At 46.5% G+C, this 25,988-nt stretch overlaps 3 protein-coding genes across 3 annotated transcripts; all 3 read left to right on the top strand.

Moving 5' to 3' along the window:
* The first annotated feature begins 197 nt into the window (after positions 1-197).
* Positions 198-1,457, top strand: LOC112118748 (interferon-inducible GTPase 5-like). The gene has a single exon (XM_024217166.2). It carries the CDS (start codon positions 198-200, stop codon positions 1,455-1,457), a length of 1,260 nt encoding a protein of 419 aa, XP_024072934.2.
* A 3,617-nt stretch (positions 1,458-5,074) lies between these two features.
* Positions 5,075-6,307, top strand: LOC112118752 (interferon-inducible GTPase 5-like). Its single transcript, XM_024217169.2, has one exon. It carries the CDS (start codon positions 5,075-5,077, stop codon positions 6,305-6,307), a length of 1,233 nt encoding a protein of 410 aa, XP_024072937.2.
* Positions 6,308-20,103: 13,796 nt separating this feature from the next.
* On the top strand, positions 20,104-21,345 carry LOC112118746 (interferon-inducible GTPase 5-like). Its single transcript, XM_026660414.2, has one exon. It carries the CDS (start codon positions 20,104-20,106, stop codon positions 21,343-21,345), a length of 1,242 nt encoding a protein of 413 aa, XP_026516199.1.
* The last annotated feature ends 4,643 nt before the right edge of the window (positions 21,346-25,988 follow it).

Below are 25,988 nucleotides of genomic sequence, written 5' to 3'. Positions count from 1 at the left end.
TGGATATTTTCACAACTAATTGTTTTGGAATTTTTGTTACATGGGAAATTTCAAAATTTGAACTTTTTGTTCTGATTTGGGACAAATAGAAATTTTGAAATGTCGGAATTTCCTGCGAAATGGAAATTCTGAGTTTTGACCAACTCTAGCGAACGCTGAATGAAATTTCCCTTTTTCCTCTTCCTTCTCTGGGCCAGATGACATCTTTCAAATCTCTCATGGAGTCCATGGAGTCTCTCTCTGCACTCATGAAGGATGTGGATATAGAGTTAGACCCAAAGGCATCGTTCAATGCAGCTATACAAGTATATGAGAAATTCATGCATCTCTTCAAAGATGGAAGCCCTGAGGTAGCTGCTTTGAAAGCTCAGGAGGCGCTGGAGTCATTTGAAAATACGATGCTCAACATTGCTGTTACAGGAGAGACGGGTGCAGGGAAATCATCCTTCATCAATGCCATCCGGGGACTGGAGACTGAGGACAAAAGGGCTGCCCCAACTGGTGTGACAGAAATGACAACAGAGCCAACTGCTTATCCGCATCCTACCTACCCTAACGTGACACTGTGGGATTTGCCAGGGATTGGGGCAGTGGGTTTTCGGCCAGAAAGGTACCTCCAGCAGGTGAAATTCAGTCGCTATGACTTCTTTATCATCATCGCCTCAGGGCGGTTCCGTTCCAGCCATGCCGACCTGGCCTGGAAGATCCAAAAAATGGAGAAGAAGTTCTATTTTGTGCGCTGCAAAGTGGATGAAGATTTGGCCAATGAAAGAAGGGCTCATCCCCAAATTTACAGTCAGGACAGTGTCTTGCAGAGGATCAGGGAGAACTCCGAGAAACATCTGAGACACCAAGGGGTGTCCAACCCACAGGTCTTTCTTCTCTCCAACTGGGAGTTCGACCAGTATGATTTTCGCCTACTGGAGGATACGCTGGAGAAGGACCTCCCCAGTCTACAGAGACTTGTGTTTCTGCTCAGCTTGCCCAACCTCTCCCCTGAAATCATAGAGAAGAAGAAAGCTGCCCTGAAGAAGCATTTATGGAAAATATCCCTGGTGTCTGCTTGTATCAATGCTGTTCCCCTTGAGAGAGTCTCTCTCGCGTGTGACATTGGAATCCTGCTGGTCTCCATGATCGCCTTCTACAAGCGATTTGGCCTTGATGATGACTCCCTGGCTAAGCTTGCCAGGCAGGCTGCAAAGCCCGTCACAGAGCTCAAAGCTGTTATCCTATCGCCGCAGGTGGAAGAACTCACCAGGGACTTCTTACTGAAGAAATGTGTCAGGGTTGGGTGCGGCATCACCAGGTCATTTGAACGTCGCTTTAAGCTGGTATCCGTGATTAGCACCGTAGCTGCAGCAGCGTTGTCTTTCATTACCACATATTCCATACTGTCAAGCTTCCTGGATAAAGTTGCCGAAGATGCAAAGAGAATTCGCAAGAAAGCCCTGGAATAAGAAGGGACAACTTCAAGATAACCACAACGTAATCCACAGACCTGTCACTGTAGGGAAGGCAGATAACCTGAGGGTGTCTATTGTATAGATAAAGAGACAGAAGGCAGGATTTTCCTTTTTTGTGTGTTTTATATGGCAAACAAAGAGGAAAATCCTGACTCCGCTTTCTGGAGGGCTCTGTTGGGCTTTATATTTGATCCAAAATTATTGTCGTATACTGGAAAATCAACAAAATTGAAGTGAAACTGCTAGCTCTGACAACATGTGAGACTTAATGGAAAGAGAGCCTGAACAAAGCGGACCATGGACGAAATCTGTGGAATGGTTTGGCCTCTTATGGTATTGTTTGGCCTGTTCTCCTCATTCTCCCAACTGGGAGCTCAGTTAAGGCTACATGTGAGTTGCTGAATTGCTTGAGCAAGAGGACATGACTATCTCTTCAGTCACTCTTATTGAGACGTGACGCAAGAAGAGTTAGAAATATCTTGCTACCAGATATCTATCACTGATTCCATGGGAGACGGATGGGCTTATTGTTAAGGTGCTGGACTGGCAATCAGGAGATTTGAGTGCTAATTGCTTCTGTGCTACAGAGTCTCAGGCCAGGTCTACATTAAATGTTAGGTTGACCCAGCTACATCGCTCGGCGGTGTGAAAAAGCCAGACCCCGGAGTAATGTAGTTAATCTGACATAAGCCCTGGTATAGAGAGCATTAGGTTGATGGAAGGATTCTTGTCTCTACAGCTGTGCTACGGTAGCAGTGTAAGTGGAGACATAGCCTAAATGTGACCTTGGGCAGGTCACTTAATTTTTCTGTGCCTCGGTTTACCCATTGCAAAATGTGGAGAAGAATCCTTCCTTTGTGTTGTCTATTTAGCCTGTAAACTGTTAGAGACAGAGACTGTCTCTTGCTAATTTTGTCCAGTACCCTGCACACTGGGGCCCATGATCTTGGTTGGGGCCTCTATGAGCTTCTGTAATAAAGATGATGATAATTACATTAAAAAAACCTTCATTAAATCTTCCTTGCCTCACAGGGCTGAGGATCAATCCATGAAAGACCCACAATAAAGGAAACAAAATTCGTGCAGGAAATTTAAAATTTGGTGAGATTCTTTTTGTCAATGCAAACAGATCTTTCTAGACACTTTATTTATGATGTTAATAATTTTCAACAATGCAATTGTGAGGCCACCAAATTTGTGTGGCACATCGGAGCTTCTGGACTAGAATGAGTGTCCTCCCTCCTCAGAGATGTCAGTGTGAATTTGGAGTCACTGGGTGTGGTAGTTCCTGGTTTTCACTCGAGTAACTGAGTTCAAAATATGGCATTTAGGCCTTCATTTTAAGACATGGACACTGCCTGACCTTGAATGCCTTCATTTTTGGGTACCTAGCTTGAGAGTTCTTCAAGGAACTTGATTTTCAGAGGCTATGAGCCACTCCACACTTCTGAAAAACAGGCACTAAAAACAAGGCAGTGAAGATCAGAGGCCCACTGGAATATTTATGCCTTAAGAGCCAGTTTTTAAAAAGATTCAGATCCCACTGAGAACAGTGGAGAGGCCCTGCCTTTGCCCTATTGAGAGTGGAACTGGTCAAAAAGGTAAATTGTCTCACAGGTCATTCCAATATTTCAGCATTTGCTGTCATGCTGAATCAGGATGAAAAGTTGAAATACTGGAAAGCTTTGCAGAATGAAAAAATGTGTCTAGGAAATGTCAAAACATTTTGGAGAAATTCAACAGTAATCTGCATCCTCCTGAGCTGCACAGTGCATCATGGGAGTCCCATGACTGTGGTGCATCATGGGAAAGGTAGTCTGGCTGGGGAGTTTAGCCAATAAGGGGAAATGGGGGGAATGAAGAAACTGAACTACAGCTCTCAGTCATGACTGCTCAGGCAGAAATGCAAAATTTAATAGTGAAACATTTCATTTAGATTTTTCCCCAACACATTTTTTTTTAAAATTAACATTTTTCCATGAAAAAGAAATGCTTTGATGGAAAATTTCTGACCATCTCCAACTGCAAGCTGGTCCATAGTGATGCTTTTTGAAAATCTAGCCTCTAATATGGAAGGGAAAAAATTATTATTAAAACTGGGATAACTCAAACCAGCCTGTGAAAAACATGCGCAGAAAAATCTCTTCCAAGCTCTTAGAGATTTATTCATTTTCTTGCTTCAGAAATGATGCATAATATCAAAATAATAAAAAAAACCCTTTATTTCTTCACAAGCTACTTTCTTCACCACAGAGTTCTGAGGCATGACTTGTTCTCACTTCTCTTTCCCCCCCCCGTCTTGAGTGCTGATTGTAACACTGACAGACCAGCTTAGGTCAGAACAATAGACCAATTGAGTTGTGTGTGAATATCAACAAAGTGTGAAATGTTTAAGTATGTGTGCACAACAATTCACTTGTGTTAGTTTAGTTCAAAGGGAATGTTAATGGCATTGTCTTCAAACTTATCTAGAAACCTATTGATTGCTATCACATTACATTATGTATGACCCTGTAATTAAATAACCCCAGATCAAAGTGTGTGTATATTCAGGTGTTAGAACTTCATGAATACTAATGAATGATACTTGCATTGTTTTCACTTATCTATCCCTATTATAATGTAATGGCAGGCAATTGTATACAAATGTTTAAACCTGTAAAAAAATTTAAACCCATATATCACTGTAACTGAATTACCTGTGTATGCAAAGGAAGTAGAATGTTAACTTCAAAGCCACAGTCATTGAGTTCAACAATGGAAGTTCACAACTCATTCTGCAGCTGCTACTCATCAAAACTCATGTGGGTGAAGACATTGTTCAGATTTTCTTCTGTGAGCAGGATCTATAAATATTGGTTTGAGGGAATGATCCTGCATCTCTGGACTGTTCGAACACTCACAAGGAAGCACTCCAGATGCAGGACAGAGATCCCCAAAATCATTTTGGGTACCCTGAGAGACTTATGCAAAACTAGCAGATTACTACATCTCTGCTGTCATTTTGGATTTACAATCTTAGGCTCACCTGTTAATGTAATTTACCTGCTTTAACCTCTCAATAATGTTCATTTCTTTTCTTAGCTAATAAACTTTTAGTTTACTAGAGAAATTGGCTGCCAATGTTGTGTTTGGTGTGAGATCGAGAGTATCCTTTGGGGTTGGGAGTAACCTAATGTGATGTGATATTTGGGATAAAGGACCATTATCACAAAGTCCAGTTTGACTGGTAAGATTGGCTGGAGAGTCTCAGGGGACTGTCTGTGGCTCCATGGTACAACTGCTATAGTGATCCAGGAGTTCACATTTATTACGGGCTTGATGAAATCTAATGATAGAATATAGGACCAGTTTGGGGTGTCTGCCCTGTTTTCTGACAGTCTGACCTGAGATTGGCACTCTCAGTGGTGAGTCACTTCAGACAGTGTGACACTGATAATCAACCATTACTCTTGATACATTTTCTCTCTATTGACATTATAATAGCCTTATGAAGAGACAGGAACAATTCTGGACTCATGAAGTTCTTGGTAATGGCAATTTCTGTTTCCCATTGCCTTCCCCTTTCTTTCTACACTGACTGACATCCTTCTTTTTTTCCCCCCAGAAAGATGGCGTTACCAAGAGGTGCTTTGGATGATAGATTTCAGGATACGGATTTTAGTCTCTCCACTATTCCCAAAGAGGATCTCGAAGAGCTAACGGCCGCTGTTGAAAGAGGGAATCTTTCAGAAATGGTTTCTAAAGCGCAGGAATACCTAGAGCAGTTGGAAAACATGAAACTCAACATCGCCATCACGGGGGAGTCGGGATGTGGGAAATCGTCCTTCATCAATGCCATGCTGGGTCTGGATGATGATGACGAATACGCAGCCAAGGTTGATGTGACAGAAACAACAATGGAACCAACTCCTTATCCTCATCCCAAACACCAAAATGTTACCATGTGGGACCTTCCGGGAATTGGGACGCCGAGTTTCCGGCCTGACAGCTACCTCCAGCAGGTCAATTTTGCCTACTACGATTTCTTCATTATCATTGCTTCCGAGCGGTTCAAATCCACACACGCTGACCTGGCCCAGAAGATCCAAAGGATGGGAAAGAAATTTTACTTTGTGCGCTCCAAGGTGGATGTAGACTTGTATAATGAAAAAAGAAGGAAAAACTTCAGTGAGGAGACCACCCTGAAGAAAATCAGAGACGATTGCATGACGAAGTTGCAGGGAGTAGGGGTGACCTCACCGCAGGTTTTCCTTGTCTCCAGATGCGAATTTGGCAAGTACGATTCTCCTCGACTGCAGGAAACTCTGGCAGATGAGCTTGACTCTCACAAGAGGCATGTTTTCCTTCTTTCCCTGCCCAATATTTCCAGACCCATCCTGGAAAGGAAGAAGGAAGCCCTGCTGAGTCAGATCTGGAAACAATGGCTGGTGTCCTGCATCCTTTCTCTACTTCTTATTCCAGGTCTTTCTTTTGCTTATGATGTTTGTCTATTGAGGCGCTGCATGGCAAGTTACCGCAAGAACTTTGGCTTGGATGATGACTCCCTGGTTAACCTTTCCAAGATGGTTGGGAAGCCCATTGCAGACTTGAAGGCAGTGATAAAGTCTCCGCTAGAAGAAGAAATGTCATTCCATTTTATTGTACGTCTTCTGGGCAAGGCTGAAAATCATTACCTGACGTTCAATGAGCACGTCTTCTGTGAGAAATTTCAATTCAGTATCCCTGTAATATTAAGGTCTTTTCCAGTCACATACGCCACACTGAAGCGCATTCTAAATGATGTTGCAGAAGATGCCGAAAGGGTCCTGACCAAAGCTTTGGAGGCAGAAGAGAAAAATTAAATGTAACAGCATCAAAAGTTCAATACTGCCCAAGCAAAGAGATCAGATGACAAAGGCCCCAATCCACTGGAGAGAAGGCAGCATCTCAAACCTGATACCACTATGGAAAAAGTATTGGATACGAGGCACATGCAATGTGTGTGAATTCTTTGATTACAGCACTCATGCTTTCTGTCTAAGCAGCAGGAACATAGGAATACATATAGGACCCGATTGTCAGTCATACAGAACCACTGGGTCCATCTGCTCCTGTGTCCCATATAAGCAGGGATGCAAATTGAGTGTTGCTAAAACACAAACATACCAGGAGGGGGGCTTCTGCTTTCTTACACTGTGCTCTGTTTTCTATTTCCTTCTTTGTGGCTTCTCCTCTTGATTAGCAAGGGGAGTGGCAGGTGCTCCCAAACGTGGGTGGGATTCTGAACCTGGGGAATGTTACTAATCTAGGCCAGTTCCCCGGGAGTGGTGGTGTATGAAATGCCGAACTGGACAGAGGGTGCATGGCAAGAGATAGGGGATGATGGGGGAGGTGAACTGGCATCTGGGGGCAAGATGGACAGATCAATAACCTGGAGTGATCATCTGTAGAGCCTGTGGTGTATTAAGGACTCCATTGGAATTGAAAGCTATCACTTTAAGAGTGGGTGGAGGGTACCGCTGTCCTGCTTGCAGCTAAGGGGCTCTGTATTAAATTGTGAGAGCACAGTCGGTTTGCAGACAGGCAGTTTAAAGCAAGGTCAGATGAGCTGTGCCTGCTTGTTTAAGGCAGCAGCCTGATTTTCTCTCTGTTTCCGGGTTCCTGTGTGTTCTGAAATTGAAGAAACAAAGTCACAAGGGTTCTCTTTATCTAACTTCTCTCTGTGTGTGCTATGAACACAACAGAGCCCAGAGTTTGAGATGTTTGCTTGGTGCACAGAGGACACTGATGGCACCTTCCTGTTTTCTAGCTCAGGTTTAATGCCAGCTCATGTTCTCATCATTGAAATCAGGACTGTTAGGGTATGCCTGTGACAGTCTGTATCCTTATCTTCTCCATTTTTACAAAACTACGATACATTTAGTACAAAGTCTGCCTTGTAAGGGAACATTTGAAAACTCATAATTTGCTGATTATTATTGTCCTGGTGAAATATGTGTGGCAACATTTTATGTGAAATTATAAGATTCTACTATATGATAATACTTATTTCAAGTTTAGAAAAGGAGGCACAAAGCAGTTCTTCAGAGATAAAGACAAACTGATGCCTCAACCAGGTGTCAACTAAAGCAAATAAACTATCACCTGGCTAAGCAGTCATTCTTTGGAAGGAAGGCGAGAGTGATAGAAATCTACATGTGAGAAAGGACTCAGACATTCAGGGTCCCAGAGCCCAGCTGGAAATGACTCTTGCACAAGAGAGAGGGCTATGAAGGGACAAAGTAATGGCCCCAGGTTACCTCTCTCCCCTCACAGCATCAACAATGTATGAAAGACGAAGGAAACATCCTTGAACTGGGGGAGAGGTCCTGCCTGAGGGAACTCAGCCAGCCTGCTATATGCATATGGTGAGAGAGACCTTTTTGCTTTAAATTCACTTAGCTCATTAAGTTTGGTATTAGTGTATGTTTTACCTTTCATTTCTTTGTAACCAATTCTGACTTTTATACCCCCATTACTTGTAGTCACTTAAAATCTTTCTTTCTGTAGTTAATAAACTTGTTGTGCTGTTTTATCTACACCAGTGTGTTTGGACTGAAGTGTTTGGGAACCTTCACTTGAGATAACAAGATGTGTGAATATAATTTCATATTATTGAAATGACAGACTTTCTTGTGTTGTCCAGGAAGATGCTGGGCAATATAAGATGCACATTACTGCGATAAAACCGGGGCGGGAGTTTGCTGGTGTCGCCCTACAGTGTAAGCCGTGAGTGGCTGGCTTTAGCATTCAGACAGTATAGCTGGGAGTAATTTACCTGCTGGAGGTCATGTGTGAGCAGACCAGAAATGGCTGTTCTCACAGCAAAGCATTCCAGGTTAGAGAATTGAGGGGACACAGCAGTCCAGGTTATACCCTGGGGAATGTCACAATGCCTGTACTGCAATAAAATACCCGTGGCTGAGCCGTGTCAACTGTCTTGGGCTGCGCAGTTATCAATTTTCACTGTAGATGTTCAGGCTCTGGCTGAATCCCAAGGGTCCCAGAGCTCCAGCCCGAGCCCAAACATAGCCCCCCAGTCCGAGCCGCACGACCCCAAGTCAGATGACACAGGGCAGCCCCAGGTGTTTTATTCCAATATAGACATAATCTAAATGAGAGCAGAGTCTTGTTGTAATCTTGTCATTAGCGGCTGTAGCATAACACATACTCAGGAGGAGGGCAGGGGTAAAAAGGAACACTGGTCTTTAATTAAACTGGTGCAGATCTCAGTGTGAACAGCCTCATTTTGGTTTGAAAATAGCTTCTTTCAGTTGAGTTTAAACCAATTCCCAGCTGATTTAAACTAACCAGAATAAGCCACTTCTACATCAGCATAATACTGTTCACACAAGGGTATGTCCTCATTTATTTAGATTAGTTTTAACGGATTTCATTAAACTAGTGTAAATTTGTATGTATTCGTACATTATAAATCCAGCAAAAACCATTGTGATAATCTAGTCTCACTTCCTGGATAACACAGACCATGGGAATTCCCTGAATTAATTCCTGTTTGAACCAGGGCAGATCTTTTAGCAAAACATCCCATCTTGATTTAAAAATTGACAGTGATGGGAAGTCCACCATGACCCCTCGTAAATTGTTCCAATTGTTAATTCCTCACTGTTAAAAATGTGCCCCTTATTTCCAGACTGAATTTGTCTCGTAGCTTCAATGATCAGCCATTGGCTCTTGTTAGACCTTTTTCTGCTAGATTAGAGAACCCATTATCTAATGTTTGTAGACAAGCTCTTCCTTTTGCCCAACTTTTTCCTGTTCTAAATCATTAAGAAAAAAGTAGTTTTCCTTCTCCTTCCTCACATTGTTTTTTTACCTTTCCATTGGGAAAAGGGAAGGGAAAATTAAAATATAAGAAAAAACGAACAGCCAAATATCAGAAATAGAAAACCAAACTCTTGCGAGTTTCCAAACACCAAAAATTCAGAATTTTTTATTGAATATCTAAAATAAATGTTTAATTTTGAAATTTCCTGATGACAAGAGAAAATAATGCATCTGAATTGACATTTTCCCATGAAAAAGAGGGGCAGGGCAGGAGGGGAGGTGTAAGGCAAGGGAGAGAACATAAGGACGGCCATATTGGGTGTGGCACTTTGTACCTCAGAGTAGCACCCTGGGACCCCCATATTCACCACTGTCACTGGCCCGTTAAAGAGAATCCACTATCCCAGGAACTGGATAAAATGGAGACTTCTCAGAGAGCGCACGTAGGCAATGGAGACTGCTTGACCAATGGGGGCGGACCCTCATGTCACAAGCATAGATCTTTTCAGCCAGCTGGAAGAAACCATAAAAGAAGGGAAGTGACATCATGACTTGGCCTCACTCCCCCCACAACTCAATACCTGGAAACACGTCTGGAGGACAAAGACTCTGAACTGGGGAGGGTGGTCTCTGGCTGGAGGAGAGTCCCAGCCTGCGTTTAGAATTTCTGGGACCTGTTAGTACCATCTGTCAGGGTGCGGCACGGCTTGATTCAAAGCCTGTTTAGTTTATAGAACTCAGATTGTGGATTTATTTTATTTCTTGGGTAACTAACTGTGATCTCTACGCTCGCTACTTATAATCAGCTAACATCTCTCTGTTAATAAACCTGTTTTATATCCTACCTAAACAGTATGTTTGGTTGAAGTGCGTGGAGTGGCTCAGCTCGAGTTACAAAGGCTGGTGCGTGTCCTCTCCACATCGAGGGAGTGGCAGCCTGGGTAATGAACTGACACTGGACCAGGAATGAATTAATTGAAATGTGGGGCTGAGAGGGTGAATTGATGCAGACGAGAGGAGGCGAGGGAATGGGTAGATGTATTTTGGGAGCAGCATTATCTGAGGAGTTGGGGGCAGGCAGATGTGGGGCTGGTGGGACACAGCATTCATGGGAACTGTGGGGCTTGCAGTGGAGCAGGAATCTCTGCACTGCCTGGCAGCATTTTGTACTAATGGTTGCACTTGGAGCTCAGCTGGGTCTCTCTAGCGAAAGCTCTTGCAACGAGGGTCAAAAAAGTTAGGAGGGTTGGCAACACACATTTGGGGGCATCAAACAATCATATGACAGATCTAAAAGCACCAGCCGATCTTTTAAAAAAAAATAAAGATCATGATTTTTCAACTTGTGGGGTCGGCCCTACCGAGGGCGGGCTGGACTGGATGCAGAGTGGGGAGGATGTGGGAGGCTGGGTGTGGACAGGATGGGCTTTGGTGCTAAGGGGTCTTTCTACATACAAGGGCTTAATAGCTCTTTCCGTTTAGCCTGACAGAGCTTGCTTGGTGCACCCACTGGACATAGGAGTCCAGCAGCGATCGCATCAGTGCCAAATACAGAGGTGAGCTCGCGATTCCCCTGTTTATGCATCTGTGAGTACAGTCTAGACTAGTGAGTAACTGTGTCAGCCCTGCACTCTACCCTCGAGTGCCCTTTACACGGCTTTGCTGCTGTAGCCTCCTGGCCACCCAGCTCACAGCCTCCAGTGTGCAAGCCACACCCAGCTGTGTTTACTTGCAAACTCTCAGTCACGCCTGGGTTTTTACCAGCCTGAATTACCCTGCAGGGTGACCCCAGCACACTCCCAGCCCCAGAGTTTTCCCCAGAAATTTACATCCTGTACTGCCCAGCCCTCTCCTGGCTAATACAAGCTCCTATAAAGTCCCTCCATTTATTAATAGAAATGATGTGCACAAACCTGGTTATCTCAAATGGAGTTTCCCAAACACTTCAATTCAAACACGCTGGATTAGATACAAAAATAAAACAAGTTTATTAACTGCCAAGCGAGAGATTTTAAATGAACACAATGAAATGAGGCACTAAAGTCAGAAATGCTACAAGAAAAATAAAGATGAAACACAGCTGGTGCCAAACTTCACAAACGATGTTCAATTCAAAACAACGTTTTTTCTCATCACATGTTCTCAGCAGTCTTACTGGCCAAACTCCTTAAGCCAGGCCCCCTTCTTCTGTGCAGTGGCTGCTTCCCTGCCCCTTTTCACACAGTGAATCAATGATTAGAGCGAGTGAGAGAGGAGGGAGTGCCAGGGGGTGTTTGTCCCCCTTTTATAGGGTCAGTCCCTCCCTTGGGCAACACTTCCAGCTGAGATTCAGGAAACAGAGACTCTACAGGAGAGGATATTTCCTGCAGTTTTTCCTAACCGGCTTGTGGTTTCTTTGTCTATCCTTCCTGCTTGATGACTTTATCGACAGCTTACTTATGAAGCACACCCCCTTTGGTTTGCGACAGACCTGTTTGCCAACTGCTGTTTGGGCAGGGCTGTGTTTGGAACATGTGTTAACAGCACCATCCAGTGGAATTTTATACCTTTGCATGCAATGTTGCCACCCACATTTTACCAGGATAATAATGACTAGCAGGTTATGAGTTCTCAAATGATACCTCACAAGGCTTGCTTTATGCAAAGATCATTCCGACAGTGAACACAGGGTACATTCTGTCCCAGCATCCCAGGATCGCATTAGCTCTGTTGGCCACAGCATCGCACTGGGACCTCGTGTTCAACTGATTATCCACCATGACCCGCAAACCTTGGTTCCTAGCTGCACACATTGACATTGAGCCATATTGAAACACATATTGTCTGCTTGTGCCCAGCTTGTCATGTGATCCAGATAGCTCTGTATCAGTGACTTGTCCTTTTCATTTACCACTCCCGCAATCCGTGTGCCATCTGCAAACTTTATAGTGAGGATTTCATGCTTTCTTCATTGATAAAAATGTTAAATAGTGTAGGTCCGAGAACCGATCCCAGGGGGGATCCTCGCTAGAAACACACCTGCTTGAAGTTGATTCCCCATTTACAATTACGTTTTGAGAGCTGTCAGCCACTTTTTAATCCATATCATGTGTGCCGTGTTAATTTTGTATCATTCTAATGTGTTTTTAATCTGAATGCCATGCAGTACCAGGTCAGATGCCCTACAGAAGTTGGGGTATGTTTACACTTGAAAAGATTAGTGTTTTATGAGTAAATGTTGGTAAGTATCGATTTCACCGTACACACACACACAACCTGATGAAAAAATATTCCCATCCATGGTAATCAAAATGTACAGACAGGCAAAGTCAGAAAAATAAGAAAAGTGAGAACTTATTCGGGTTTGATTTACGGCTATTTACTTTGTATATTTCAACAGGGGATGCTGATAGTGACCATCCCTGTTTTAACGGGTTATTAAGCTTTAACTTTTTGAATCTCAGCATCTACTGTTATGAAATAATTATTGTCTGAATCCACCCCCATAATCTCCTGATAACGTTAAAATTTTGATTAATAAAAATTGGGGGGAAATGCTTAAAAATAAACACGAATATTATCCGGGAAAATTATAAAAAAATAAAAATTTAATTCTGCCAAGCCAAATTATATGATGTCAACACTGTTACTTTTATCAACCAAACTAGTAATCTCTCTCCATCTCTTCTGGTGAAGCTGTTTCACTTTGTATAAATCATTGACTAGATTTTGGAGCATTGTGGAGGTAACACTCTGCCAGCGTGGGTGGCTCACGAGCAACGGATCCCAGCTAGCTCGCCGGGATGAGCAGTGTACGGACTGACCTTTGGGTGAGAAACAGCCTATTACAGGGGTCGGCAACCTTTCAGAAGTGGCGAGCCAAGTCTTCATTTATTCACTCTAATTTAAGGTTTCGCGTGCCAGTCATACATTTTAACGTTTTTAGAAGGTCTCTTTCTATAAGTCTATAATATATAACTAAACTATTGTTGTATGTAAAGTAAATAAGGTTTTTTGAAATGTTTAAGAAGCTTCATTTAAAATTAAATTAAAATGCAGAGCCCCCCGGACCGGTGGCCAGGACCCGGGCAGTGTGAGTGCCACTGAAAATTAGCTTGCATGCTGACTTCGGCACGTGTGCCATAGGTTGCCTACCCCTGTCCTATTAGATAGGAGAGGATCCTGTTAATCAGTTTAGGCCCTAGGTGGGGTTTTACATTCTGCTTTTATCTGTAAGCGTTTGGGTCTGATCCTTAGACTTGCCTCTATTGGAATCTTTATTTTTAAGCTGTATCTGATAAACATCTATTTGGTTTTACTCTAGACACAACTAAGCGCCGGGGCTGAGGAGAGGGTTGAACTGAGGGGAAGCTAGCAAACGGGGGGATGCTGCTTGCACAGAGGCAGTGAATCAATGTCCAGAAGTCAAGGGACTGGGCGCCCGAGTGTAACGCTCTGGGATGCACAGACAGGTTGGAAGGACCTATTCCCTGGGGCCAGAGCTTAGCTCCGGGGGTAACTGTCTCCACAGATTTAGCCCCAGGTTCTCTGCTCTGCCCCACGGACTCACTCCGGGAGCCTAAGTGCTGGGGTGTGTGGTAGCGATTCAGCCTGTGCCCTTTGGGTAACGCCACCCAGGAGAAGGCTCCTGGCTGTGAATCCCATGGAGAGGGAGGAGCCTAACTCCTTTAGGCCACACTCCTCTCCTCGGCATTTCCTTCACTTGGCAGGCTGGCTTTGTGGGTCCCACTCTCAGGCCCTCTTCTCCCTATGTGTTGCACGGGGAGCCTGGACGTGTCAAAGCTGAGCTTTGCAAGGCTGAGTCTAGCCCAGAGTGTGGTTTTTCCCGAGTGGTGCAGAGAGTCAGTGGTAGAGCTGGGTGTAGATTTGAAAAATGTTGACCGTCTCTCCCCTCCCCCACACTATAACCACTAGACCATAATCCCCTCTCTATGGAACCCAGGAGTCCTGACTCCCAGCTACCCCTGTCCTCCTGCATTAACCCACCAGACCCCATTCCCCTCCCAGAGCCCGGGAGAGAACCCAGGAGTCCCGGCTCCCCCCCCCCCCCCCCCCCACTGCTCTAACCACCAGCCCCGGCTCCCCTCCCAGAGCTGGGATAGAACTCAGGAGTCCTGGCTCCCATCCCCTCTGCTTTGACCATTAGACCCCTCACCCCTTGTTATAGAACCCAGGAATCCTGATTCCCAGCTACCCCCTACTCTAACCACTTCATCCCAGGGCTGAAAGTCCTGACTCCCATTCCCTATCCACAAGGCCTCTCTCTTCCCAATGCCACAGGAGGAACCCAGGAGTCCTGGCTGCCTGCTCAAAGCCAGGAATATCACCCAGACTCCCACTCAGACTTCCTATCGACTAGGTCACATGGCCTCTGTACCACACTCACATCATCCAGTCTAGCAAGTCAACACCTGGAGTTATATTTAAACATCGGTGTAGCTATAAATACACCTGTGCATTCTTTGGTTAGCGTCACTGGCACTCGATGGGGCTTATCATGCCAACTTTGGGAGCTGCCCCCACTAAAACAAATAGTTCTTTAGAGCCGACAACAACTTCTGTGCCCCGGGAAGCTTTGTCTAAGGAACCGAAAGGTGACTAACGCGGTCAGCTGACACCGATGGTCACTGCATCGTTCTCGGTGAGAGCTGGTTGGAAAATGGAGAGGGGTTCTGCAGAAAATGTTTGGTTCACCTCAAAATTTTCAGTGGAAAATCCAATTTTCATCAAAAACAGAAAATGAGACAACCCCCCACCCCCACCGATCGCCTCAAATCCTTCATCCTAAATCTACCAAACACTGAAAAAAATTCAGATTTCAGGCCAAAATCTTCAGTATTCAATTTTCCTGGGGGAGAGGGAAGAGAGGGGGAAATTGAGGAAAGAAAATACTTTCCATGAGAATGTTTGTGTTTATTATTATTATTTATTAGTCATATCGGGGTAGCACCCAGGAAGGATTCCACTGTGCTAGGAGCTGTACATTATTATTGCTATTTTATTAGGTGTATTATGGTAGCACCCAGGTCCTCCAGTCATGGCCCAGGATCCCACTGTGCTAAGCACTGTACATTGTTATTGTCATTTATTAGGTGTATTACGGTAGCCTCCAGGCGCCCCAGCCACGGACCAGGTCTCCCATTGCGCTAGGTGCTGTACATTATTATGGCTATTTATTAGGTGTATTATGGTAGCACCCAGGAGCCCTGGTCACAGACCAGGACCCGCATTGTGCTGTACAAACACAGAATAAACATTTGGTCCCTGCCCCGAAGAGCCGTGACAACCTGAGTATAAGACAAGCGGTGATGAATGGAGACAGATGGAGGAGCCCAAGGAAACGATAAGACAATATCAGTCAGTGTTAGTGCTGGTGAAAAGTTTTGGGCACAATGTTGTTGACAAACACAGATTCAGTTTGACTGAAACGCATAACGAACGCACGTGGATTTCAGCGAATTGCTTCAGTCACACCCCAAAAACCTCCTAAAAATGCAAAAAAAAATTCTAAACGTTTCCTTTAGTTCTTTTTCTGCGCCACCAGCAAACTGAACAAACAATTATCCGCACAATGCCAGTTAGCATGAGAGATGGGGGGGTGGGGTCTGAGCACCCCTGCTCCCTAACCATTGTCAGGCTGTTTGTAGGCAGGATGGCAAAGGAGAATGTGAAGGTAGGAGTGAAGGGGGATAAGCGGGTAGCTTTGCAGGTGTGTACAAAGGCCAGTTTCTCTAGACACAGGAGAAACAAACAACAGCAGCCAGTTTCCATGTTCAGAAACAGCCACGCTGTCTTATGTTACATGTATGTTATGTAATTGTGTCTATTATGGACAGATTCCAGTAATTTCTAGCATGCAGCCGGTTATTTCTGGCTGGATGCTGACATCTCAAGCACTTTCTCTTTTGGCATAATACACAAAGTTGCTAATCTGCACCACCGAACCGTTTCTGTTTTGCTGGTGATGACAAACCAGTTTGAAGCTCTCCCTCCACAGGCAGTGATCTGTAACATTACAGACATTCAGCAGGTCTCGTGTTCCGAGCGTTAACTGCTAACACCGCACTGCCAGCCGAGGGCCACAATTTAAATTTATGAGGGCTGCATGTTTGACTTGTGTTAAAGTATAATTAAATCAACGTTGATTTTTAAACATTTCCTAGAATATACAGGCTTTTTACACCACCTCACATGACCTCCTCATAAGCAAACTAGGGAAATACAGCCTAGAAGAATCTATTATTGTGGATGTACAACTGGTTGGAAAATGGTACTCGGAGAGTAGTTATCAATGGTTCACAGTCAAGCTGGAAGGGCATATCGAGTGGGGTTCCACACGGATCTGTTCTGGATCTGGGTCTATTTAATATCTTCATAAATGCTTTGGATAATGGCACAGAGAGTACACTTATAAAGTTTGGAGATGACACCAAGCTGGGAGGGGATGCAAGTGCTTTGGAGGGCAGGATTAGAATTCAAAATGATCTGGAGAAACTGGAGAAATGGTCTGAAATAAACAGGATGAAATGCAATGCGGACAAATGCAAAGTACTCCACAGAGGAAGGAAAAATCAATTGTCAATTACAAATTAAAGATGGGTCAACAATGTCATACTATTGCAAGAAAAGCAAATATCATTCTGAGATGTATTGGTAGAAGTGTTGTAAGCAAGAGACAAGAAGTAATTCTTGCGCTCTACTCAGCACTGATAAGGCCTCAACTAGAGGACTGTGTCCCGTTCTTGGCACCACACTTCAGGAAAGATGAGAACAAATTGGAGAATGTCCAGAGAAGAGCAACAAAAATGATGAAAGATCTAGAAAACATGAGCCTTGAGGGAAGATTGAAAGAACTGGATTTGTTTAGTCTGGAGAAGAGATGAATGACGGGGGACATGATACCAGGCTTCAAGAATGTAAAAGGTTGTTACAAAGATGAGGGTGATAAATTGTTCTTCATCACTGAGGAGAGGACAAGAAGCAAGGGGCTTAAATTGTAGTAAAGGAGATTCCACTTCGATATAAGGAAAAACTTCCTAACTGTCGGGGGTGGTTAAGCATTGGAACAAATTCCCTAGGGAGGTTGTGGAATTTCCATCACTGGAGGTATTTAAGAAGAGGTTGGACAAACACCTGTCAGGGATGGTCTAGAATGATAAAGCTTCATCCTGCCTCAGCACAGAGGACTGGACCAGATGACCTAGCTACCTCCCTTCCAGTCCTACTGCTATGAGTCTATGAAGCTAGATAATTATTTTAGGTTTGTCATGGTTGCCCACATTGTGTCTGGGGGAAAGGGTTTTTGAGTGATACCCAAATCGACCCACTTACGGTGACACTGTATTATCAACATTTCCACCAACCAGAGCACCTGGAGCTGGGGGGGGGGCAGTGATTCCCCCCCACACACACACAGTGCAGAGGGGAAACCACTGAAATTATGATTCTGTGGATGTGTACGACTCAAATGGCACCCCTCTCACCTGTCTAGCATTTGCATGTCCAATAAACTACACATGCCCCCAGCCTGACTACAGTGAGATCTCTGCTCCAGAGGCTCTGTCTCCTGGTTCTTCTCAGGGTCGTGCTCAGAGCTGCTTCTGCCAGCTTTCCCCCTCCACTGCGACAGTCAACGGGCAAGCGCCACTCGGGACACACTGTGAGTAGACTGCAGAGAAAACCCATGACACAGAGTCTGAGCATGAGTCAAGGACATGAAAAAATCCCATCTCTGGCTGACGTAGCTCTGCTGACAAAAGCCCCAGTGCAGACGCAGCCATGCCAACGGATGAGGGTTCCCGTGGTCACAGCTAACGTCGTTCGGGGAGGTGCTAGTTTAGGGCTGCGGGAGGCGTAGATATTGTTGAAGTGTCATTGTATGTGGTGTGTTATCACCCAAAGACTTGTGTTTTCTTGTTCAGTGGCATTCGCTCCAGTGGCCTTCGCTGCATTCAGAGCAATTGCACTGACTGGTGCAGGGATTCCTTGCAGCAATTGGCCCCGGCTCTCAGAGTTGATCCAGCTTTCACCCTGAGTATCCGTGACAGCGTTGCTTCCCCAGAAGGGCAACGGGTGCCAGACACCGGTGGGATCAGGGGCGGCTCCACGCACCAGCATGCCAAGCGCGTGCCTGGGGTGGCAAGCCGTGGGGGGGCGGCCTGACAGTCGGTGTGAGCGCGGCATGCCTGCAGGAGGTCCGCCGGTCCCATGGCTTCAGCGGCAATTCGGCGGTGGGTACACTGAAGGCGCGGGACCGGTGGACCTCTCGCAGGCATGCTGCCGAAGGCTGCCTGACTGCTGTGCTTGGGGCGGCGAAATACATAGAGCCGCCCCTGGGTGGGATTGAGTACAAAGGGGAGTGGGGTTTAGTGGTTAGAGTAGGGAGGACAGGAACCAGGGCTCCCCAACAAAGCCCAGCACTCGCTTTCAGGCTCAACGAAGAGAGCAGTTAGGCCTCTTTGCTCTAGAAGAGACAGCTGCAAACAATGGAGGCCTCTGACCACGGTAGTAGATCGTGTGGCAGGTCAGAGCTGAACCATGTGGACTGTGAGGTGTGAACACAGAGGCTAGGAGATCGGTAGCCACCTTAACAGCCTCCCTGAAACTGGCAGTACCCACTGGGATTTGTTGAGCAAGGGTGGTGCCGGAACCTGAAAAGAATGTTGTTGTTTGCGCTGAGTTCCAGTTTTGAATTCCAGCCCCCATCTGCACACACCTCGTTCGCTGGAGCAGGTGCAGCCGGGCTGAAGGAAGGACGGAGTCGCTGGAGCGGGGGGCTGAGCTGTCGCTGTGAGGTGAGGAGAGGAATGGACGTACCGTGAGAGAGCCAGCGCTGAGCTCGGTAGGCTGTGGCAGAAGCAGCACATGGAAACTTCTTGCCACGGGGCCTGGAGGGGCAGGCATTGTCAGGGCTGAGGACCAGGGAGGAGGATGCAGGGACTGACATGGCGTCAGCGAGGGCATTTTTGGAAGGGGGCACAGAGATGGGGGCACGTGGAGACACGGGGCTTTGGAGGAGCAAAGCTGAATCCTCCTCCTGTATCTCCTACTGCGCAGCTCTGACCTGAAGCAGCCGAATCGGGGGGAATGGGCAGGAAGGGAGAGCCTGGAGGACCTGTCCTGTGGCTGGGCACCGTATGGGGAAGGTGGGGACTTGTGGGTCCCTGCCCCTGACCGGGGAGGCAGCAGAGGGGACACCAGCATGGGGAGGATTTGAAGGGAGAGGGGTATCTATGGGGGGAGGGTACAGATGCCTCCATTTCCCTCCCCTCACACCCAGATACGTCATTCTTAGTCATCGAGTGGAGATGCAGAGTCCCCTACCCCCAATCTGGGAAGAGACTCTACACATCCGTCTGCAGCAGCAGCCTGAGGCTTAATCCCAACTCTGGGCCGGCTGTGAGTGTTGACATGGGGTGTTTCAAAGGGGGAGGCCCAGGAGCTGGAGGGCGGTGCAGGGAAATAGGGCAAACAGGCTACGCTGGGGGTGGCCAGGAGCTTGGCTCGGGTCAGGAGCTGGACAAGAACTGTCGGCTCTCGGAGGCGCTGGGTAAAGAGGAGAGCGTGCCAGCCCCACGGGAAGTACAGGACACGTATGATAAATGATAATACCTGGCTTTTCCATCATGCTTTTCCATCTGTAGATCTAAAGCGCTTTTCATTATCCCCATATTACAGATGGGGAAACTGAGTCCCAGTCTAGTGTACTGTCCGCTACGTAACACTCTTTTTTACTCACTGAATGTTACAATTCCGGGTGACTTGTTCTGTGGGAGGAAAGAGACTAAGACTGACACTTAATTTTGGGTGGTTTTTTTTTTTCCATAGGAGGATGGAACAACTAAAAGTTATCTATGGTAAGGTATTTACAAAACACAGAAATACACTGCCTGGTCTGTCTGAGCAGGAAACTGATGACGTCAAGGCTGCCATCGAAACAGGAGACCTCTCATTAGCAGCGTATGTGGTGCAGAGGTCTGACGAAAGGCTTAAAAAAACTGAGCTCAACATTGCGATCACAGTGGAGTCAGGAGCCGGGAAATCATCCTTCCTCAATGCCCTCCGGGGCCTGGGAGATGAGGATGAAGGATCAGCTGAGACCGGGGTGGTAGAGACAACCAAAGAACCAGAGCGGTACCAGCATTCCAAGTACCCCAGTGTGATCTTCTGGGACCTGCCAGGCATCGGGACCCCAGATTTTAAGCCAGACACTTACCTGGAGCAGGTGACATTCAGTCGCTATGACTTCTTCATCATCCTCGCTTCGGAGCGGTTCAGGGCCAACCACGCCAAACTGGCCCAGGAGATCCGGAAGATGGGAAAGAAGTTTTACTTTGTGCGCTCCAAGGTGGACTTGGACCTCTACAATGAGAAATACAGAAAGAGCTTCAATGAGGAGAGAACCCTGGAGAAAATCAGAAATGACTGCGTCAACAACCTGTCCAGAGAAGGGATGAGCTCCCCACAGGTTTTCCTTGTGTCGAGCAGGGAATTTCAGAAATACGATTCTCCCAAACTGCAGAAAAAGTTGCTGAAGGAACTGGAAAGTCACAAGAAACACATTTTCCTCCTGGCCCTGCCCAATCTTTCCCAACCAATCTTGGAAAAGAAGAAAAAGGCTTTGCAGAGGCAGATCTGGAAACAAGCCCTGAAGTCGTGTAGCATCGCAGCTGTTCCTCTCCCGGCTCTCTCGGTGAAGTGTGACGTTGGCATCCTGGTGGATAACATGAGACAGTATTGTGAGAGCTTTGGGCTGGATGACATTTCCCTCATTATACTCGCTAGCCAGGTTCGGAAGTCTGTCGTTGAGCTGAAGTATGTGATCAAGTCCCCATTGGCCAAAGAGATATCGAAAGAAATGGCTGAGAAGCTGTTGGCACAAGCTACCGGGGAGGGTCTAATGGTAGTTAAACATTTTGTCAGCATGATACCAGTGGTTGGGACCGTATTTGCTGCAGAGAGGTCTTTCACAGTGACTTACAAAATGCTGAACAGCTTTTTGGATGGTGTTGCTGAAGACGCACAAAGAGTCCTGATCAAGGCATTGGAGACAGAAGAGAAAGCAAGTGAATAACAGCAACAAAAGACCAATAAGCTGGATACATGCCTCTGGCAGATGGAGCTTGGAACCAACCAGAGGACAATGGCAGATTCTTCTGTACTCAAATCTAATTAAACAAAAGAAAAAATATTGAAAAAGATCTCCAGAGTTTGGCCTTTTAAAAACAAAGATGTATTTCCAATGCTGGGGAATAGGCAAAAATAAGTACAGTCCCCTGGCCCCACCATTTTTTTTAAGCCCCCAGCTGGGAAAGTTGAGGAACAGCATCAGGGCAAATACCAGCTCAAAAAGTCCTGATCTATGTTAATTAAAAACATCCGACAAGATTTTTAAAATATACTTGAACTTTCTCTGTGTAAATCAGTGGAGATTCCTTGAGTCCAATGGAGCGATTGACACCAGCTGAGGATGTGGCCTATTGCATGTGGTGTAAACCGGTGCAGAGTCTGACTGTGACAAGCCAGCAGAGCTGCAATAACTGTGCAAACATGTGATCAGAAAACAATGAACCCGGAACCAGCTCCTTCCAGCTTTTGTTCTTTCCCTCAGTCCTTTTCCCTTTGCCATTCAATGCTGGGTTAGACCAATTCCACCCAAAGCCTGTGAACACAATTCATTAAAAGGACACCATTAAAAATAGATTTCTGAGCAGTAAGACACCGACCTGAGACCTGTAACCTGCTCAGCTCCCATGGACTTAGCTCTCAACTCAAAACTGCTCTAATGCAGGTCCCTGCGCCCCAGGGAAACAGACTCGGTTAGAAACCCCCAAGCACAGATCCCCAGTAATACACCTAGCTCCATTGATTCAATCCCATTGACCCGCTCTGGGGATCTGGTCTTCCAGGCACATCCGTTTAATGGGTCTCATAGCAGAGTTTAGCTAAAGATTCTTTTCTCCATCTGCCGCCCTTATGCTAGTTGCTGTTATTACCCCTGTAACTAAGTTGTACCCTGAGCAGGGTTTGGAAGCATCTGGCTGCTAAACCCATATCCGAGGCTTAACAGTTAAATCACTGATGTGAGAGTCTTCTCATAGCCTTGATCTGCAGTTTGAGCTGCTGCTGCTGTGTTTGATGTGCTGATTTGCTTGTTTGATGTGGAGCTTAGATTGTCCGGAGTCTGGGAATCACCCCACACCGCTCAGCGTCACCTGGGATTTGCAGATTGTAATCGCATTGTGTCAGGCTCTGATAACGAGTGGTTGCATGTCTTTGCTCTGTGTATTCGCTGCTTGCAGTTTTGTCATCACTGCCGATCTTAGAGAAATACTTTTGTCTTTTAATAAACTCCCAGTCAGTTGGATCTGACACTTTGTGCATCTAATTTTTGTGGCTCTTAGGAAAACACGGAGCAAGGGGCATCAGCTGGACCCCAGCTTTGACTCCATCTCCCCCTCAGCTCTGCAGATTTGGACTGGATAGTTCCCATAGTTGTGAGCCAGCTGGGACTGGGCAGAATCTAGTCACTGTGTCTGGCTCTGGGACTCCAGGGTGCACCACCAGCCTCAAACCTCTTCTCTTGAGCCACCCTAGACCCCAAATCAGTGTCTGAGCCCACCTGAGTGCTCCAGTCACTTATACACATGCCGCTGGAGCACCTAGGTTGTGGGGGCTCTGGGCTTTTTAACGGCGGTGAGAGTAATTAACAATCGGAATGACTTGCCCAGGGGCGTGGTGGATTCTCCATCGCTGGCAACTTTTAACTCAGGATGGGACGTTTTTATAGAAGATCTGCTGCAGGAATTATTTTGGGGGAATTCTCTGGCCTGTGTTATACAGGACGTCAGACTAGAAGATCACAAAGGCCTCTTCTGGCCTAGGAATCCATGAATATCTGCGGGGATAGCATGGCTGGAAAGCTAGGAACATAGGCTCAACAGAGGACCCCCAGGACTTTGCTACAAAGCTCTTGATAGTTTCAGGTCTTTGAAAATAACACAAGGCCCCCTCCCCTGGCCTGATCTCACACCACGTAGGAGTCTAAGGCACCATCTACACTAAAAAGTTCTATCAGCATAGCTGTGTTGGTCAGGGGTGCGACCAGACAGGAGAGTGATCAGGCAGATGTGGGGTTGGTGGGGCACAGAATTCATAAGAATTCCGGGGCTAGTGAAGCTGGAATCTCTGCACCACCAGGAAACATTTTATACCAATTTTGGTAATTTGGTCTCAGCTGGGTCCCCCTAGCGATGGCCAGAAAAGTTAGCAGAGTTGGCAACACACTCGAGGGCATTAAACAATCAGAAGACAGTCCTAAAAGCACGAGACAACCTTTTTTTAATTAACTCTCATGATTGTGGGGGTCTGGCTCATGATTTTTCAACTTGTGGGGCTGGCCATACTGAGGGCGGGCTGGACTGGCAGCAGAGCGGGGAGACTGTGGGAGTCTGGGTGCAGAGGGGAGAGGTCTCAGTGCTCAGAGGGTGCAGAGGGGACCAGGGGAGGTGCAACTGGATGCAGATGCAGCAGGGGACATTGGTTCATGGGGGGGACAGATCGAGTGCAGAGAGGAACGAGGAGGTACTGCAGAAAGATGTGTCTGGTGCTCAGGATTTGACAGGTGCACAGGGTGAAGTCAGCCCACCAGGTAAGCGGAGCTGCCAAGCGCCTCTCACCGGGCCGCCTGCCCCAGCACAGGGCCTCAGAACCCAGACAGGCCGGGAGGGGTGACAGGCCAGGCCCTGGCTCCCCACCCTGGACAGGGGGAGATGCCCAATGGGAGGTGCTTACTGATGGACGGGCGCTGCATCCTGGGCCTGCATCCGCCACCATGACAGGCAGCGACACTGCCCCCCACCTTGAGAGTGAGGCTGCAGGTACCCTCTCTAGCACCCCCAGGTACACACTCTCTGTACCCCCCAGGTACCCTTTCCCAGTACCCCCAGGTACCTCCTTCAGCACCCCTCAAATACCCCCTCCCAGTACACACACACCCCTCCAGCCCCCCAAAACACCTGTTCAGCATCCCCCAACTGTACCACACACCTCCAGAGGTGCCAGACTCTATCAACTCACCTAAGTCACAGGTGTTACTGAGTTGCCTTAATTCTGTGACATATTGCTCTGCGGTGCCATCAATTTTTTGCATGCATGTAAAAAATCTGTCTCTCTCAAAGGTCTCATTCCTTTTTGGCATGAAATGCTCATCAAATTTAGTCAGTATTTTTCAAACACAGGAGTTGACTCTGTGGATATGGGGAAGCGGTGGACGTGATATATCTTGACTTTAGCAAAGCTTTTGATACGGTCTCCCACAGTATTCTTGCTAGCATGTTCAAGAAGTATGGATTGGATGAATGGATTATAAGGTGGATAGAAAGCTGGATAGATTGTCAGGCTCAATGGGTTGTGATTAATGGCTTGGTGTCTAGCTGGCAGCCAGTATCAAGCAGAGTGCCCCAGGGATTGGTCCTGGGGCCAGTTTTGTTCAACATCTTCATTAGTGATCTGGATGATGGGATGAATTGCACTCTCAGGAAGTTCGCGGATGACACTAAGCTGTGGGGAGAGGTAGATATGCTGGACAGTAGGGATAGGGTCCAGAGTGACCTACACAAATTGGAGGATTGGGCCAAAAGAAATCTGATGAGGTTCAACAAGGACAAGGGCAGAGTCCTGCACTTAGGAAGGAAGAATCCCATGCACTGCTACAGGCTGGGGACCGACTGGCTAAGCGGCAATTCTGCAGAAAAGCACCTGGGGATTACAGTAGACGAGAAGCTGGATATGAGTCAGCAGTGTGCCCTTGTTGCCAAGAAGGCCAATGGCATATTGGGCTGTATAAATAGGGGCATTGCCAGCAGATCAAGGGAAGTGATTCTTCCCCTCTATTTGACATGGGTGAGGCCTCATCTGGAGTACTTTGTCCAGTTTTGGGCCCCACACTACAAGAAGGATGTGGAAAAATTGGAAAGAGTCCAGCGGAGGGCAACACAACTGAATAGGGGGCTGGAGCACATGACTTATGAGGAGAGGCTGAGGGAACTGGGATTGTTTAGTCTGCAGAAGAGAAGAATGAGGGGGGATCTGATAGCTGCTTTCAAGTACCTGAAGGGGGGTTCCAAAGAGGATGGAGCTCGGCTGTTCTCAGTGGTGGCAGATGACAGAACAAGGAGCAATGGTCTCAAGTTGCAGGGGGGGAGGTCTAGGTTGGATATTAGGAAACACTATTTCACTAGAGGGGGGTGAAGCACTGGAATGCGTTACCTAGGGAGGTGGTGGAATCTCCTTCCTTAGAGGTTTTTAAGGCCCGGCTTCACAAAGCCCTGGCTGGGATGATTTAGTTGGGAATTGGTCCGGCTTTGAGCAGGGGGTTGGACTAGATACCTCCTGAGGTCCCTTCCAACCCTGATATTCTGTGCTGATTCACAACGATTGTGCAGTCCCTTGTTCAGCACTGACATCATGTAATGACCTCGGGGTTCATTAAACAACAAACCATGAATGAGAAAGGAATAAAACTTTTAATCAAACAAACTAGAGAGCCTATGTGGTGAACTGCAGCGCACAGATACACTGGGTTCTCAACCCCAGCTTCCAGGGTGCAGCTTAAAATTCCGGTATTTATAATATTGTCTGTCATAAGGGAGTGTCTCTAAATTATAATCTTCCATAAACATATCTCTACAACCCTGACCCAGATCAGGGCCCGTT

This window comes from Terrapene carolina, unplaced genomic scaffold (assembly GCF_002925995.2).
Source record: "Terrapene carolina triunguis isolate 2854851 unplaced genomic scaffold, T_m_triunguis-2.0 Scaffold771, whole genome shotgun sequence".
Lineage (NCBI taxonomy): Eukaryota > Metazoa > Chordata > Testudines > Emydidae > Terrapene > Terrapene triunguis.
Note: the sequence above shows the minus strand (reverse complement) of the source record. Positions and strands in the feature narration are given on the sequence as shown.